An 18,230-nucleotide genomic window follows, 5' to 3' on the forward strand; every position below is an offset into this window, starting at 1 on the left:
ACCGCAAAAGTGACAGAGTCTGCAAGACCTCGCCAAATTTTATTAATAACCTACACACTTGGCATGTAAAGTGCTGTATTAGTCCATAGCCTTCCCTATACACACAAGGCAGAAGGTTTGGGAGAAATGGCAGGGTGAAAGGGAAAGGAGAAAAGAAAACATGAATTAAAGAGAGGGAGAGAAAGAGAAAGGGGGAAAAAAAGTGCATGAGAGACTGCTAGCCCTGGTTCTAAACTACACACTTGGCATGGAAATTGCTACGTCAGTCCCTAGCCTACCCTATGTACACATGGCAGAGGGTTTGGGAGAAAGGGGTATGGTGAAAGAGGTGGGAGAAAAGGAGAGGTGAGTTAAAGAGAGGGAGGGAGAGAGAGAGAAAAGGGGAGAGAAAGAGAGATCAGCAGTACTGGTTCCGCATCAATCCAGATGATGAGATGTCATTCCTGGTTCCATTGTTGATGCAGACGATGAGATAGATGTCCACGGTCCTGGGAGCACTGCCCAGGATTCAATGGGGTTCCTTTTTATGGATGGGTTTCCCTGCTCGGAAGCCAGGTTTCTTGCTTTGTATGCCAATTAGTTGTCATGCACAGTCCATTTTTTCAGACCTTTCTGGAAATGGGTCAGAGGCTTTGTGGTAGGTTCTTGCATGGTCTTGACTCTGCTCTACAGCCCGTGCTCACATCTTGGCTTCATTCCTGCCCTTTTGCTGTACTGCATTGTGTTTACCTCCAGTGACTAAACAAGGATGTTTGTCCCAGAGGAGTGGTGTCCTGCCTCGGCATGGTCCCCTTCTCCAGTCACAACTTGTTCTTTCTCATGTGCAGTTATTACCAACAGTGCTGGGTTCCTCCCAGCATCTCTGGCATGTTTTTACCAGGAGTCCTTGGCGCCCTCCACAGCCACGCGGCTATCAGCGTTTGAGACACACACGCTGGCCTCTTCTCCTCTGGCATTCTCCACCTGTGTTGCTCCCGTGGGATGCTGAGCAGGCTCAGGGCCAGCCAGCATCTCTGGGGCCTGACCCAGTGCTGGCAGTGGGGCCTTCCTCAGAGCCCCGAGTGCCTGCCTGAAGTGGGCTGGAGGACGGCCTGAGCCCTGCTGAGGCCATGGGCTGCCCTCTGGCAGCCCTGCACTGGCACCTTGCCAAAGGCCTATGCCTCACAAGGGGTGAGCCCCTCTCATGCAGCAGTACTGGAAGCTTTGCCCTCTCTCCCTTTGCACCTTGGCATGGTGTGTCTTGTCTTCCCTTTTGGACAGTCCTTTGTCACCTCCTGCTTAGGACAGTCGTGGACTCTGTAACCTTCCCTTGCTACAGCTCTTGCTTGAGATTCCCCTTTACAGGTGTAGAAAATATAATGACAGAACTCCAGGATGAGGCCTGGAACTGAACTTTATTGGCAGGACAGGTATAAATACGATCCTTCCAATGCACTTCTAAGCAGAAGAATTTGGGAGAATAAGTTTTAGCAAGTATTTAAAGAGGCAAAGCATTTATGAATATTTTGAAGTGAACTTCCTGAAAAGAGACAATTCTTTTGAGGTGACTCTTCCCTGGTTAAACTAACTGCAATGTAGTTTCATTGTCTGAATACTTTCTTGCTTTTGAGACCAATTTGTGTGGCTCCTCTGTGTTAGTTTTAGCTGTGTTCATTGTTTGAACAAGCTGAAAACTCCAGGTATGTCCACTTTTGAGAAATGTTCCAGGGAACAGTTCAATGTGGCTGGCTTTTAAATGTGTCTTATCTTTTACTTACATTTCGCTCAAAATAGTAATGGCATTTAATTTTACAAGTCTCTGAACACATCTTCAAAAATTTGGTATGTTTCCTTTTTTTTTTTAATATTTAGAAAATATATACTGAGTTAGTCTTTATTTTGTGTTTCTGCCTTATAAAATTACTTCAACAGAATATAACTGGAGTGGCGGCATGGTCTTACAGAAAGAGACAATTTAATAGTGATTGCAGTACTAAGTGATTTGTTTGGGAGAAGCTTATCTACAAATGAGACCTCCATCTTGATTCATAGGTATATCAGAAGAAAAAAAAATTCTGAAGAAACATATCCATTGGATTATATGAGATGCTGGTAAATATGGGGTTTAATTCTATGATGTGTACTAGCCTAGTTTTAGGAGAGAACTGTAATCAAGACGCTATTTCCACTTAATAGCTCTCTCTACTGGGAGGGTTTTCCTGAAAATGTCTGAATTTCCTCTTTCTTAATATTTTACATGTAAATTTAATTCTAATTTTATCTGATACCAATGAAACAAATTGATCTGAGCGAATGTCGATTAAAAGGATAAATTTTCTTACCCAAATAATATTGTTACTTAATTCTTAATCAATTAATCAGTCTTTAAAAATCTTCCTACATTTCTATTGAACATCCTATTTAATCTTCCTTAGGATCTGTTTCCAACGTAAATTAAAAAAAAGGATTTTTCCTCACTTAAATTTTCTTTTTCTCTTCCCTATTAGCCTTCTGTTTTCAGGTTCTAATCAGCTTTCAGGAAGCTTCTGTAAGCAGACATGATCGCTAGGTGGTGATGTTCTACCAGAGAAAAGCTTAAACTGTGGGAACTACAGATTCATGAATAAAGGATGAAAAAGGCCAGAGAATGTAGAGATTACAATTATTTAGTTATTGTAGGTTTTTTTTTTTTTTTTTTTTACATTTTTGCAAAATTTGTAAATTCAGGGGGAGAAAAGGCATCTTTTCTGGTTGACTTCTTTCAAATTTATGAATTATTTGATATGGACTGTTGCAGTATGTTGCAACTGGGTTCCTCGTGTCAGGGAGGGTGCAGCTGCCGGCACCGGCCATGGGAACAAACGAGACGGATCGTCGTTTCAGAAAGCTTGAGAATCCATTTATTACCCCTGAGAAGGAGGGATGGGATGGAGAGAAAAGACCAGGCTAAGGCAGGACCGTGGGGTTTTTCTAGGGTATCGCGGGGTGGAGTTCGGGTTCGTGTCAAGGGAGGGAGCAACATAAGAGGGGTAGGATCAAATTCCTGTCTCTTAGGAACAGGGGCATTTCCACAGATAAGCACATCCCGAGGATGGTGCAGGAAAAGAGAATTCCATGGAAGGAGGGAGAATGTTAGAACGAGGAGCTGCAAGGCATCTGCAGGCCTAGAAGCAGGGAAAGAGTCCTGGTGTGTTTGTCTTGTGGAAGTGTTCTGCAGTTTTCTGGAGCAGTTCTTCACTTGTACAGTCTCGGATGACCCTGCGGTCTTTTGGCTTTTGATAAGCTGCAAGGAGATGATTGCGTTGTCCATGAAGCTGGGGCAGGCCATTCTTGTGGGGTGTGGCCAAAAAAAGCAAGTGCCTCGTTGGCAAGGCTTCTTGTCAGGCAAAAAGCAGAAGGGGCAAGTCTCTGTGGATGCCTTTTGGGATGAAGCCTGCAGCTTTGGAAATGGCATTAGTGCCTCGGGTGGGGGTGAAGCTGCAAGTCCTTGACTGCTGTCTTGTGTTGCTGAGAAGAGGAAGGGCATCTTGGAATTGTGGGTGCTGTATTTGAAGTCAAAGGGGCAACTTTGTGGTGGGGGAGCTGCGTGGGCCCAAAGGACCCAGGGGTGCCGGTCAAGAGCAGCTGAAGGTGGGCCAGCGCGTGGCCAGGGAGCCAAGAAGGCCAAGGGCGTCCTGGCCTGTGTCAGCAAGAGTGGGGCAGCAGGAGCAGGGCAGTGAGCGTCCCCCTGGGCTGGGCAGCGCTGCGGCCACAGCTGGCAGTGCTGTGCCCAGTTGTGGGCCCCTGTGATGCAGAAAGTCCTTGAGGGGCTGGAGCGTGTGCAGAGGAGGACACGGGAGCTGGGGAAGGCTGTGGAGCGCAAGGCCAAAGAGGAGGTGCTGGGGGAGCTTTAGCCTGGACAACGGGAGGCTCGTCAGGGCCCTTCAGGCACACTTCCATAAATCCCTGGAAGATAGTGCTCTCTATAAATGGAATTTTTCTGGAAATATCCTCTCACAGTTGACAAGTGCTTTTGACACTTGATTTGGTCACTCTTTCATCTTGTGGTTTCTTCCTTCATTAGGAGGAGAAGTCCTGTTCAGTTTCTCATTTTTCAGCAAGGGAAGGCCATTTTCCTCCATCTTTCCTGCCCTTTTCCAGCACTTGTTGAGATTCTGCTTGCTTTTTCTTTTGTAAGTTGACATTTCTGGAGGATGCAGTATTTTTGCATGAGAACACATTGTTTGGGGCTGTGAGCTTGGTGCAGAAGGAGCTGTTCTGGTGCCAGGCCAGTCAATAGGGCCTTGTACTTTGCGTTCGTATTGACAGTACCTCTGCCTTTTTGCAGCCCAGGGAATCAGTAAACGTGGTGTTTGGGAATTGAGCAGGAAATCAATGCTCTTGCATTCCAGCTGGTCCTCAGAGATCAGAGGAGCTGGGAGCGGCTGGGCTTTATTTCTGATTACAGCCCCTTTAGCACTCTCAGCCTCGTCAAGTCCAAGAGAAGCACTTGGCTGAGCACAGATGCTGCAAGAGTGCCATTCCCAGTGCAATGCTCTGGATCTGATTCCATTCTATAAGGACCTAAATGCTCCAGATTCCCTGCGAGTGTGGTTTATTGAAGCAGCAGGAGAGCAATCTCAGGATTGCTGCTGATCAGGGCAATGGCTACCAAGTGTGTGTAGGAACAGAAACGATAGTAAAGAGAGATTATAAGAGTGAGTTCTATCTTTCTCTCTCTCTCTCTCTCTCTCTCTCTCTCTCTCTCTATCTATCTATCTATCTATCTATCATTTGCATAATTGAATCTTCTTGGCTCTGGTCTAAAGCAGTTGGAGGTGCTAAGTTCACCTAAAGCATCCCTTTCAGGAGAGGATTAGAGACACGTTCTGTTGACTGATTCTGAGAGGCATAGCTGTTTCCCCTCCAGATATGGTTGTTTTTTCCCCTCAAAGCTGTTTTCCTCCCCCAGCCTCTTCTTCTTGAAGCCCCCAGTTAATTCTTTAATTTTCTGCCTGTCCCAGAGAGGTGGAAGAATTCCATGTTTTAGGTGGTGAAGAGAACATGAACTCCAGAAGTGTCCATCATAAAGGGTGAGCTCACCCAGGAAGCCACCTGCAGAGCCAGGATGGAGCTGTGGGACTGGGCTGGGTGTCAGTCACTACTGAAAGACAAACAGGACATGGCAGGAGCAGAGGGAGGCCCTCACCAGACCCTTGAGAAATGCCACACCTTCCCTGTCAGCTGCCTGAGAGGCTGTTGGAGCTTCAACCCCAGATGGCCCCTGATTGTAAAGTCAGGGTCACTTTGGAATCTGTGCCTCCCCACTGGCAGAGAATGACCCAGGAGAGCAGCAGCACAGTGCTTTGGGAACGTGTGAGCCCATCAGTCCTTGAATCTTGGCCCACAAATGTCATATGGAAAGTTGAAACCCATCTTCTCTTGCTTTCTGTGCAGATCCTTCCAGAGAAAGTGCAGGAACAGATTGCATTATCAGAGATGCCATGCCAGACTCAGGGAGAGCTGAGAGCCCGAGAGCAGGAAGAGCAGCTCAGGCAGCAGGTGGAAGAGCCACAGGAGAATGGCCAGGTAAGCCTGACTCGCCAGGTGTCAGAGGGAAAGGGCAGGAAGAGGGGCATAAAACAGAGCTCTTGGGACTGAGGAGGCCAGGAGTCCCAGAGGCACTGAAAGCACAGAGCCTTGGAATCTGCAGAGATCAGCACTGGGACAAGAGGGTTCCATTGGAAGCAGGTGTGGGTAGGGAAGCAGAAAGAAGTGGCTGAATAAATGTGATTTTGAGGCTGCAAGAGGAAAAAGCTGAGCCTTATGGCAGCTCCCAGTCACTTGCTCTGCATTTGTGTGTACAGAGCATCAAGGCAGAGCCACAGGCAGAGCTGCCCGAAGCTCAGAGTCCCATCACGGAAGTGAAGAAGAGGAATCAGGAAGACATGAGAAGAATTCAAGAGGAGATGAATCTCCATCAGCAGAGGGGCGATCAACAAAACCAGGTGAGTGAAAGAGTGGCAGCCACTCCACTCATGAAAGATCCTCTCTCTCGTATTTTACAGAATTTGAAGGAACAGCTGGACACAGAGTTTCAGAAAGCTCACGCTAAGATCAAGGCAAGGGCGAAGAGGCAGGAGGAAGAAATGAAAATTGTCAGAGAAAAACTTAATCCCCTCCCTCAGGCTCTACAAAAGCAAGTGAGTGAAAGAGGGATAGCCACTGCAGTCACCAAACTGGTGGTTTCTGCCCTTCTGGCCTTCCCAGTGCAGAGCAGCAGGGAGCGGGGTGATGCCTCTGAGTGCCATCCTGCTCTAGTGTGTATCACAGTCACTTGGAAGGACATTTCCTGGTGTGCTGAATCTCAGCTGCTGCCCTGGACAGTGGGACTTGTCCTTTGGCCTTTTGGCCAGCAGTCATCCAAATTGATTCCTGCAGGCCTGTTCCTGCTCTCCTTGTTTCTTGAGGTGTTTTTACAGGGGAATATGGTGACCCAGATGGAGGATTGAAACAAGCTGTCTGTATCCCTTGTAAATCTGTTCTTTCCTCACAGTCAGTGACTCTTGACTGACAGGGACAAGCTGTAGTCTCTGACTGCTTTGTTCTGTTTGACTTGAGGTGCAAGTGTTGACATCTCACCGGGCAGCCGGCAAAGACTTCTGGCAAATGAGTGGCAATGAAGAGCCCCGAGGCTGGTGTGAGGCAGAGGAACTGTCCCCACCAAAGGTGCTACAGGTTGAGCATGACCTGAAGATGGTGCAGGAAAAGAGGACACAGTGGGGGGAGGTAGAACATTTGAACAAGGAGCTGCAAGTGTGTCTGAAGCCCTTGGAGGGGGAAAGGAATCCTTGAGAGGAAGTAGAATGGTCATTGTGGCAGTGATCCTTCAGAAAATCCATGAAAATGGACCATGAATCTGGCCATCCATTCGAGTAGAACTAGCCTTTGGTTTTGACCCATCCAGTTTGAGAATTGACATCAGAAAACAACCCACTTAAGAGCCCTGCATGTTGCTGACAGCACCTTCCTAAGGGCTTGCATTTGAAATGGAATCTCAGGCTAATCTCTGCCAGCCACCTTTCTGACATAAACTCATTTCTTGTCCCAGATCTACAAGGGCTTTGTCACCAAACCTGCTGCAGCAGCAACATTGCCTAAAGGAGCCTTTGCTCTCCAACCTGAGAAGCGGAGCCGGGGCGGTTTGCTCATCTCCAGTGCTGACCCAGCTGCTGCTCAGCAACAGGAGATCAAGGATGACTCCCTGGAGCTACGGAGTACGTCTGCTGTATTTCTTGTCTGAGGGACAGTGTATTGTGTGCAGGTGTCAGCATAGCTGTACCAAATGTTTTTCCTGAGTTTGGTGTCCCAGGGACATTTAGAGACATTTCCCCACAGGAACTGCTGTAGAAAATCAGTCTCTGTGCTGGCCACCTGTGCTGCAGAGCTGTCTGTCTGGTTGTTGTTGTTACCCAGCCGACCACAAAGGGTTCAAAGCTCCAGGCTCTGCCTTTTGAATCTCCTGGAAGCTGGGATCTCTGCTTTAAAGTGAGCATCTTGCATTTTGTTTCCCTCAGGGAAAATAGTGAACATGGAAAACCCTGTGATGAAATACACGGAACTGGAATATATTGGCAGAGGGTGAGTCCAACCACAGTCACTTCTACATAACCATGGGCCAGGTGTTTTTCTGGTGGAATATCTATCCAGTGTGAAGTCAGAACAGCTGCAAACAGACATCTATCCCCATGTTCAGACACTGGGGATAGATTGTCCCATTCTCTCAGTGCTGCTCCAAATTCGTGAGTGTGCCCAGAAGGCATTGTCAGAGACACCTCCATGCTGCCAAGTTCTTGCCTGCAGCAAGGAACAGGACCTGGAAGATCTCTTTGTCTCTCAAGTGTAGGACAGTTCTGTGTTAATTTCCTGAGCATTTTTGTATATCTCCAAATCATACAGCCACACTAATAAAAGGGGAAGAAACTTGCTTGCCTGAAAGAGCAAGATACTCCCTGATAGCTGTCAGATAACAGTTCTCAGGAACATTCCTTTCCAGAAGATTGCAGAAGGAAATACTCCATGGTCAGGATAAAAACTGCACAGTTTAGAACCTGAAACCCAAGATGAAAGAAGGAGCTCTCCTTAGGAGCTGAGGCAGTAAACGGCAACGCTCAGGGACAGGCCCAGTGCCCATGCACTTGAGAGGAAAATGCATCATCTGCCTTTGGGCAGAGCCCGCCTGCATCCGGCAGGTTTTAGGCATTTGCAGCAGAGATCTCCTCTGTGGGCTGGCTTTCACTGCAAGATCTAAATGTCTTCTCCTTTCTTTGCTACTATTTTGTTTCTAGGACTTTTGGAGATGTTTGCAGAGCGCTTGACAATGCCACAGGAGAACAGGTAAATGTCAACATCTCCCGCAGATCCTCTGGTGCGAGCAGCTGTGGCTGAAGCTTTGAGTAGAGCTGTGCTGAAAAGGCACAAGAAGCACAGACTGCTACCAGCCTGCAAAATACATTTGGGACAGTCTTTGCCTTTCTCAGCTGCTAGAAGGAAGGCAAGGAGGGCAGCAGTTCCTTTCAGAGAAGGATGTGCTCATTTGCTCTCCATTGCTAAAACAAAGGTGGTGCCTTTGAGCGTCTCACTGCTCTTTGGGGCTACGGCTTCAGAGTCCTGAATTCTCACTTCTGCTTGCCAGCAAATGCATCTGAAAGTTACTGGGAGTTCCTTAGCCACCTGCAGTGCTGCACTTGGGAACTGCACGTAGAGAGAGATCTGCATGGTGTCCCTAAAAGCCCTAAGTCCTGCCCATAGCCCAAGATGTATCCACAGAGTATTAAGGCATGGATTACTTCTGAATCCCAGACAAAGCAGCAGGGAGTGTGCTCAGAGCTTTGTGGGTGATAGTTGAGACACCACAGTTACCAAGTGGACAAGGCAAAACCTCAGTGGCCACGTGTCCTGTAACTGGCCTCCAAGGGAGCAGAGAAATGGGCTGTTGCAATGTCAGTTCCTAATTACTGCAATTTGGCACAGCTCGGCTGTGTCACTGCAAAATCACTCGCTCCATGTGCCTTGTGGTCTTGTGCCGCCAACTTCTCAAGTTACTGATTTTCAATGTCATTTTAGGTGGCCATAAAGAAAATAAATCTCCAAGAACTGAGGAAGAAGGAGCTAAAAGTCAATGAACTCATGGTCATGAAGACAAATGAGAATCCCAACCTGGTCAACTATTTAGATAGGTGAGTTGTTGTGAATATTTGTTTACATATTGCAAACTTGCAAAGTAAAATTCCATTTTGTTCACTGGCAGAAAATAGAGCTGTAATTATTGGTTAATTATTATTGCTCTGCTCATCTCCAGTGGATGGGAAGAGAGTGCATCTTGTCTGCATGAGTGTTCCCTGGTACACAGAGTTTGAAATTTATTCAAAAACCTGCATCACTCATATCTTACTAAATCAATAGCCTGTAAGTTCACAACCACCACATTATTTTGGGGCTTGATTTTTTTCAAGAGTCCTCTTACGTCCAGATAAACTAACATGGATTTCCCTTGGATTGTGTCCCCTCTTTTCCATTGCTTTGCATGCCAGGAAGACCTGGTGCTTATTTCCAGAAATACACAGTTTGACAGGTTTTTGATCTGTTCCTAAACTGCAGTTTTTACTTGCTGGCTATTGAAGACATCTCCTTTTTTCACAGCTGTGCCTTTCTTCTTGAGACAGATTGCAAACAATGCACAGCCTAGAGGGAATGTCTATTCCTTTCATTCTGTCCTTGTCACAAAGGGACTTGGAAACAAGAATCAATCAAGAAAAGAACCTAGCCATGCATGTTTATCTCCATGCTCGTTTCCTTCTTTCAGCTACCGTGTGGATAAGCAATTCTGGCTGGTCATGGAGTACATGGATGGAGGCACTCTGAGCGATGTCATCAGCAAGACCTACCTGTCTGAAGACGAGATGGCAGCCATCAGTCGGGAGGTCAGCAATCCTACCTGTGCTGCCCAGGGCTTGAGCAGGATTGTCTGGGAAACAGGGCTCAGACCTGGAGTGATTTCATGTGCCAAGCTTTGTTTCTGTGTTGCTGGTATGCTATGGGCAAGTAAAAGCCTCTCAAGTGAAATGCCTGCCAGTGCCCCTGCACTCACAGTACTCAGTTCTTGTACTCATATCTCCTACTGTTGTATTCTCACTCTGTCTCTTGTATTTGTATTTGCTGTTCTCCACCTTGCCTCCCTAAACTTTAATCTCCAGCCTGTCTGCACTGCATTCCTTGCTTGTAAAAGCAAAGGTGCTGGTGGCAGGATTTGAAATGATCCGCAAAGAAAAAAGACTCATTTCTCACAGTCCTCAACTGAAAAGGACAGTAGTGCAGGCAAAATGCTCCTTGCTTCAGGAAGGTGACTGTTGTGATACTTCCAAGTCTGTGCTGAGGCCAGCAACAAAACCTTTGTCATGCAGCCTCCCACCCCAAAGTGATCCACTTCACACCAAAGGGAGGGACTTTTTCTTCCTTGGCAAAACCCTCCTTTGTCCTATGCATGGAGAAAGCACATCCACAGCAGCAGCAGCCATCCTGGCTGGTTTGCAGGGGACAGTCTACAACAGTGCTGTGTCTTTTTCAAAAGCTGACATGCCTTTCCTTAGAAAGGTCCTGCTCTGCAAGTGGTGGAGCAGCAAGCTCTTCCTCTCAATGGCACTGTGTTCTGCCATTACTCGCCATTCCCCTGCAGAGGCAATCTTTAGAGCTGTTTCCTTTCTTGTGTAATGAAATCACATCACTAATTTTTGCCCTCCTGTTTCTGTTTTCTCTCTCAGTGCCTGCAAGGCCTGGAATTTCTTCACTCAAACCTCGTGATCCACCGAGATGTGAAGAGCAGCAACATCCTTCTCAGAACCGACGGCTCTGTCAAGCTGGGTCAGTATATTCTTGGTCAGGTGCAGCATTCCAGGCATGTGGGCTGTGGGGCTGCTTTGAGTGACTTCCAGCTCCCCAAAAATGGTGCTGGTGGCAGTGCAGGGCACCCCACGGTGAGCTGATGACACAGTTGCAACGTGCACAGAGGTATGAGGAACCACGAGAATTCAAGAGTGGCATTGCTCTGTGTGTGTCTCTTCCAGAGGGAGGGAGCTACAATGTAAAGCTTCAGGGGAATGAAGGCCACTACTGTGAGCAGCCTTAAAACACCTGAGTTTTTTTTGAAGTGGTCAATTCCATTCTTCCTTGGCTAAAGCCCCAAGGAAACTGAGCGTGGACAGTTCTCCAGGAAACCCAACAGCACATTCTTAGACTGAGAGTGAGGAATTCTTTTGCTTGGTTTCCTAACTTGAGCTGGCTTTCATGGTATGTTTTTTCCTCCACAGCTGACTCTGGCCTCTTTGCTCAGCTCACCCCTGAGCAGAGTCAACGGAGCTCAGTGGCCAGCACTTCTGGGTGGATGGCACCTGAAGTGGTGACAGGTCAACCATATGGCCCCAAAGTGGACATATGGTCTGTTGGAATCGTGGGCATCGAAATGGTGGAACGAGAAGTTCCTTACCAGAATGAAACTCCTGTTTTGGTAAGGTGCAAATACTCACTGATCCTGCTTGTCTTTCTCACCTGTCCCATGGTCAGTGTGCCATTGGACAAAATCCCATTGCCATCTGCTGGCACCACTTCCACCAAGGTCCCCTTCTAAAAATGTCCCTGCAGCACATCAGCATCTGCTGTCGATTTGGTTGCATCAGAAGGGAAGAGGAAGGTAACCAGTTCAGAAATGTAACCAGCTCAGAAACCTGCCATTTTGGCCTCTAGCCATGCCTGACATTTTTCACTTGCTTTTTGAACAATGTTGGAGCTCTGTCTCTGAAGGACAAGAATTTTTCAGTGGAGAGGTTAGACATGTGATAAATAGCCTGAGAAATGGAGGTTAGACCTTCCCAGTTTCAATTTTATAGAAAAAGGAAAAGAAAAAGAAAAAGAAAAAGAAAAAGAAAAAGAAAAAGAAAAAGAAAAAGAAAAAACGAAATAACCACCAAAGCAATGCCCCAGTAGTTTTGTGTAGGAGCGATGGTGGGTAGGACGGTCAGGGTGGACGGAGACGAGAGATCTTTGAAGCCAGGTCTTGGAACTTTTGGTTTATTGCAAAGGGCGTGGCTGCAGGGGCCCTGTTTGGAGCTGCCAGCCACAGCTCGGAGCAGGCCCGAAAGAGGAGCCCAAAAGAGAGACCTGAAAGAGCGAGGAATTTCTCGTTACAACCCAATAAATCTTCTTCTGTGCTGAAAATTCTAATTTTCACTAACCAATCTAGTACAAGATACAGATCCTATAGCACTGACCTACAGCCTATAAGAATCATTACATTACCATACTGTGTTACATTTTAAACCCTAAAAACTACTCTTTGGACCCCTTCTGCCAAGCTAGTAGGGTCTGCTCTGACCCTTGGACCTGTCTGCAAGCAGAGGGTATTGTTTAATGAAAAGGGGATTACCTTCAGCCAGCTGCACCATTGTTTTCCAATTGCTCAGTAACTAAGGCGAGTAACTATCTCAAAGCTTACTTTCATTTCAATCTCGCTTATACTTTCCATATTCTAAAAACCTTTTGCCAGGCAATCATATTTAGAAGGTTTTCCTGTTTCATCTTCCCCAACAGTTTTGCTTTCTTGTTCTTTTTTTTAACCACAACACATCAATTTTCCTCCAAACTGTACCATCTTTTCCCAATCCTGTGGGTCTTCAAAACTTTCAGGCTTTCAAATCATCTGTACATTGTTCAGTCATGCGTGTGGGTGGCCTGGATAAGTTTAGGATGTGTTTTTCTCCAACTGCAGTTAGAATTGTACACTAAACTCTTGGCTGTTTCTGGGTACTTTAACAAGTTGATGAGCTCGCAGCCAGGTGCCCGGGGCTGGGATCCAACGTGGGCGGTTGACACCGGTGCTGTGTTCCTTTACCACAGGAGCAGGGCCATCCCTGGCTTGCACAGTTCTAAGGACAGTGAGGACTCCAGCTCCCCACCATGTCCAGTGGCTGAGCTCAGGTGCAGAGAGACAGGATAAAACTCTCTTTGTAACACCTGATGGTGTGGGAAAAGGAAAGAAAGCTGCCATCATTATTTATACTCAAGGGGAGTGTGTTTGCAGTTTTGGGCTTGGAAATTTCCTCTGGGTTGAAGAGGATAATAACAAAGTCTTTTTGGTCACCATCTATTTCAGTGCCACCAGCACAGAGCTGTTAGTATTGTGATGGGCATTTTTATGGAGACCAGGCCGCAGCCTGGTGTCATGGAGAGCCTGCCAAAACCTCCCATTTCTTACCCGACACTTTCTGTGATGGGGACACCATTAATGCATTGACTTGAGTATCCAAATGAGCAGAGGGTGACCATAGGGATGGCACTTCTTCTGACTTGACCTTGAAAAGGTTTCCTTTTGCCACATAAAGAAGCTGAAACTTGCAGCTGAGAGACAGAGCTGCAGGTAGCTCCTGTGTGCCCAAACAGGCATTTTCATCCCAATACATTTGTGCAGGCAATTTAAACTGTCTATGTTGAATATGAGATTCCAAATGTTTGTTTCCTTACCTGGCGAATTTCCTTTCTTGCCTTCCACGTACCACTGTTTTCTAGAAGAGGACAAGAAGCTTGATGAGTTTTGGTTTATGACCACTGTGCTTAAGGGACCAACAAGCACTGCAGAGATGCCTTTCATGTACTAATCCTTGGAAACAGTAGAGTTAGTTAGTATAGCAGAGTCCGTCTTCTCAAAAGCCCGTCAAGCTGGTGCGAATCCTCCAAGAAGGAAACATTTTTCCTTTGCTGATGTAGTTCCCACACACTAGCTCAGGCAATGAAATCAGCTGCAGGCAAGATCTGATGAATGTTGGAAAAGATGTGGCTGCATCGGGGTTTGGGTTTTTGGTTGGTAAAGGAAAGTCATCTCTGGGTCTCTGCCAAGGCAGTTTCTGCAGAGTGGAGCTTAAACAATGGGATCTGAGAGAGCAGCTACAGATGGGAAAGAAGCAGCTGGAGCCTGGTGTTTCCTTTTCCTGCAGGCTCAACTCCTGATAGCCATACGAGGGACACCAAAGCTGCAGCAGCCCAACCGATTCTCACCTTGGCTGCGTGACTTCCTGAGCTGCTGCCTGCAGACAGACGAGGCGCGGCGCTGGTCTGCCAAGGAGCTCCTGCAGGTAAAATGCAAAGGGGCTGCAGGTGAAAGAGTGTCTGAGGGATGGGCTCCTCCTCCACTGAGGTCCAAGGCATCAGATGAGCCCCCTTCCTCCTCACCTCCACTCCTGGTGCTTTTCAAATGAAAACGGTGAAGCACCCTAGACTGGGCTGGGCTGGGAGGGCCCTGTGAAGGTCATCTGGTCCAAGTGTCCTGCAATGAGCAGGGACATCTTTAAAGAGGTCAGGTTGCTCAGAGCCCTTTTCCCACCTGACCTGGAATACCTGCAGGGATGGGGCACCTACAAGCTCTTGGGACAACCTGTGCCGGTGTTGCACCATGCTCTGAGTAAACAAGTTCTTCCTCAGACTTACTCTGACTTGATCCCCATTTTGCTTAAAAATATTTGCCCACATTCTATTGTAATTGGCCATGTTAAAAAAGATGTCCCCCATTTTCTTCAAAGACACTGAAGTCTTGGAAAGTGGCAATAAAGTCCCCCTGGGGCCTGTTCTTCACAAAGCTGAATAACTCCACCTCTCTCCGCATTTCCTCAGAGGACAGGTGCTCTGTTTTCTGGCTGTTTCTGTCACCCTGTTTTGTAATTTGGTGGGTTGTTCCGTTTTATCTAATGGCAAAAGAACTGAAGTACAGCAATGCAGGGTACACAGCCATGAAATGGTGGTGGAGGAACCCAAGGAAGCCAGTCCTGGCAGAGCAGTCTGGAGAGATTTGGCTGTGGGCAGGAGGGGCTGTGGGGGGCTCACTGTGAGCCTCTGAGGGGCCCCGGTTTGTGCTCCCCACCCTTAGAGGTTTCTGGCACGCAGACAGTGGCAGCTGAGAGGCACTTGTCCCAGCCCCATCTGCTGCCTGGCACGCTCAGGCAGAGGGGAACTGGCCCAGGCTTACTGCCAGGCTGTGTGGCAGAGAGGGAACTGCAGCAGCCAGCGCCACTCGGCTGGCCCTGCTGGGAAGGAAGGTGCCATCCAGCACAGGAGGGGCAGGGCATGCAAAGGTAGACACTGCTCTGTCTCCTTGTGGAAATTAGCACGGTGCCTGTCTCTCAAAGACAGGGACCTATGTGGGTCATTGGAGTTTCCTGAAAGGAAGAAACCCCAGGGACAGAAAGCACCATTTCTAGAGCACTGGCAGGGCAAAAATCCCAGCAAGATGGAGAAACCAGAGTAAAGGGATAAGTGGGATTCTGGGCCAGGTTTGCCTGTGATGGCAAGGTCCTGCACAGGATGACAGGGGAGCAGATGTCCCCGTCACTCCTCTTTCTGGGTCTTTCTAAGTACCAGAGGAATCCTGATTGAGTCTGTGAAGCACTGAGCTTGGAAAGTCATGATTCACTGTTCTTTGTTGTTTGGTTTGGTTTTTTTTTTCCCTGTGGACAGCATCCATTTGTAACATCAGCCAAGCCAGCGTCCACCCTGGTACCACTCATCAACTCGGTGAAGAAGGAGAAGAAGAAGACAAGAATGTAACAATCAAGATATTATCTCCATAACCAAGTTAGAGTAGGGTTGTAGAGTAGGACTCTAGAGTAGGATTGTTGAGTAGTTTTGTAGTATAGGTTTATAGAGTAGGATTATAATTAAATAAAGTTTCTGAAGCATCAACTCATTTGGATGATTCCCCTCCTTCTGACCCCTTCAGAAAGCTCAACTCAATTTCCTTCTGAATTGCCAGTTGTTTTTTATTGGTTGCTAAGAAACACTTATGGCTTCTTTGGTATGGTTTGTAAGTGGAGAAGGCTCTCCTTCATTCATCCTCTCCAGACCACACTGCCTTTGGAATACAGCACACTGGTCCCTTTTGGCACATCTGGGGCACTTCTAGTTGAGGCAGAAATGGCAATGGCATTAACAGGAAAAAACAAAGTGGGAGTGGGGAAGCAAAAACATCCTGTGCAGATGCAGGCCTTCAGCTGTGACTCCAGAGCATTTGGGCGCCTGCACTTGGATTTGTATCCCTAAGTGCAATGTCTTTGGCTGGAGGAGAGCCTTGCTCAGCTGAGAAAGCAGAAAGATCAGAGAGGGTGCTCTGAAAGGTCTCCTGCATTGCAGAGCTGTCAGCGACTGTGAGGTGAGAGCGGGCCCGGCCCTGCCCGGGCTGGAGCCACAGCAGAGCCCCGGCAGAGCCCGGAGCAGCCTGAGCCTCGGCAGAGGCAGGCTGCCAGGAGGCCCTTGTAGCTGCAGGAGGCAGCAGCCCGGCCCTGCGTGCCTCTTCCTGGTGTCATGAATGAGGTGCCATATGTCAAGTTTAATAAACTGCAAGATTTAAAATTTAGCAGCAGTTTTAACTGAAGTATAAAAAATATAAAATAATAATAAAATCAAATATAATGAAGTAGTTACAAATAGAAATTTGGCAGTGGTTCTGATAAAGCATAAGCAAAACCAACCGGGGTATGGGGAGGACCCCTCAGCCTGCCGCACGTACAAAAGGCAAAAGAATCCAAGCACAACTTCTATACTGTGTGCTAATACATATTCATCAATAGTTCCTGTAAATCTCCTCCCAGTTTTGATTCTTGAAGTCTACGTCACTATATTACACAGCGCATGTTCCCGTTGTTGCTGGGGGGTCTTCTGGACTCTTCAGGGGTCTTCTTGGATGAAGGCCGATGGTCTTCCTGGCTGTCCTCTGAATAACCTGGCAGGTTGCGCATGCACATGGAGCTTGGTGTTATATAAGTAAGCATTATGTTCCTGTTTTGGGTTCTCTGTCTGGAATTATATCAACTTATTTGTCTTCAAGGCTGTTCTTGCCTAAGAAGAAGTTGCCTGGACTTTTATTTGTCTCAATGTCAATTCCGCTCTTGGAGTTTTTCCCAACTTTGTCCTTCCCAAGGCTGTTTGTGCTAAAATAGCTCAATACTCCATCCTGGATCTTATGAACATCTGTGAACATCTCTTTTGTGACACTAATTACATATCACTTTCCTCTATTACACAAATATTTTCTAAAATATCAATATGGTTACAATTATTAGCACAAATCATCTTAATTTATCGCATCTCTATCTGGCTGTGTTTGAAGGTATAGGGTCAAAGCAAACTCCCTTGGTTCCTTCCTGAGCCCTGCCCAAGAGGAGGATGAAACCAGGTGTTCCCGCACTAGAAGTTATGGTAGCTTGTTTATTCAACAGTATAAAATCTGGGCCCTCTCACAGCAAAGTTGGCAGCCTGGCCTGAGGGTGGGCGAACCACATAGGAATTCCCCGTTACTGGGAGTGCTTCTCCAATCCTTTGGTGTGACAGGGCATCCCCAGCTGACGTGTGCGTCAGGACAATGGTCAAGTATTAGGGTAACTGGTGATGTATCTTTCTTAATCCCTACAGGCAATCTTTTGTAGCAATAATCAGGTGCATTGCTTAGCTTATCCTTCTGTACTTCTCTGCTGCTTTGCCCTACAGGAAATGACACTTCTTCCTTAAGTTGGTGTGGGTGTCTTTGGTGCTGACCCTGCCAGCAAGCCATTCCCTTCAGAATTGGACTCGGTGGATCCCTTCCAACACAGAACACTCTGTGATTCTGTGATCACTTCTACAAAGTTTGCTCAGAATGAGTTTCAGCTAGAACACTTGAAATTATTTGCTGAAATTAGAGTTGGTAGATAGTTCTAGTTGGTAAACAATGGAGGGAAAGAACAGCTTCATGTGGTTTTTTTGGGGTGTTGCCCCAATTTTGTGGGTTCCTCCCTCCATTTTGGGATATCGCACCTCCATTTTGGGGGTCTCCACCCAGCGATTTTGGCTTCCACTCCTTCCACTTTGGGGCCCCCTTTAATTTTGTGCACCCCATCCCCATGTTCCACACATGCCCAGCATCCCCAGTGTGCACTGAATGGCCAGCAAGGGACTGGGGAATGCTGGGACCCACAGTGATGTCAGTCATCCCTCCTGGTTACACACAGGACTCCTCGGCCCTTTTTGGGGTGCCCTGGAGTGCCAAGGCCACGGTGAGGAAATGTCTTTGCTGCCATGCTGTGCAGGGTCTTGCTTGGCTCATTATGGCCTCATGTCCTCTGTCTCTCATTGTCCTCTGACAGCGCTTGTGTCCCTGCAGCCCTCTCAAGAGCAGGACTTTGGTGCCAACACCCAAGGCT

At 47.3% G+C, this 18,230-nt stretch overlaps 1 protein-coding gene across 2 annotated transcripts; it reads left to right on the forward strand.

Moving 5' to 3' along the window:
* The first annotated feature begins 5,828 nt into the window (after window positions 1–5,828).
* On the forward strand, window positions 5,829–15,742 carry LOC128782107 (serine/threonine-protein kinase PAK 3-like). Of its 2 annotated transcripts, none has more exons than XM_053932264.1 (11): window positions 5,829–6,161; window positions 6,580–6,696; window positions 7,070–7,235; window positions 7,536–7,599; window positions 8,307–8,355; window positions 9,085–9,197; window positions 9,824–9,941; window positions 10,779–10,878; window positions 11,325–11,521; window positions 14,001–14,138; window positions 15,514–15,742. In XM_053932264.1, the coding sequence occupies exons 1-11, from the start codon at window positions 5,907–5,909 to the stop codon at window positions 15,601–15,603; spliced, it is 1,407 nt and encodes a 468-aa protein (XP_053788239.1). In that variant the 5' UTR covers window positions 5,829–5,906; the 3' UTR covers window positions 15,604–15,742. The 2 variants fall into 2 exon arrangements, with proteins under 2 accessions (XP_053788239.1, XP_053788240.1); XM_053932265.1 differs by having other exon boundaries at window positions 6,580–6,687.
* Window positions 15,743–18,230: the final 2,488 nt, after the last annotated feature.

Source organism: Vidua chalybeata, chromosome Z (genome assembly GCF_026979565.1).
Source record: "Vidua chalybeata isolate OUT-0048 chromosome Z, bVidCha1 merged haplotype, whole genome shotgun sequence".
NCBI classification, from domain to species: Eukaryota; Metazoa; Chordata; class Aves; order Passeriformes; family Viduidae; genus Vidua; species Vidua chalybeata.

Coding starts and splice junctions, on each gene's coding strand:
- LOC128782107 (XM_053932264.1), top strand. CDS start 5,907: ATGAGAAGAATTCAAGAGGAGATGAATCTCCATCAGCAGAGGGGCGAT. Junction 7,600..8,306: donor CTGGAATATATTGGCAGAGG/GTGAGTCCAACC, acceptor TTTTGTTTCTAG/GACTTTTGGAGATGTTTGCA. Junction 8,356..9,084: donor ACAATGCCACAGGAGAACAG/GTAAATGTCAAC, acceptor ATGTCATTTTAG/GTGGCCATAAAGAAAATAAA.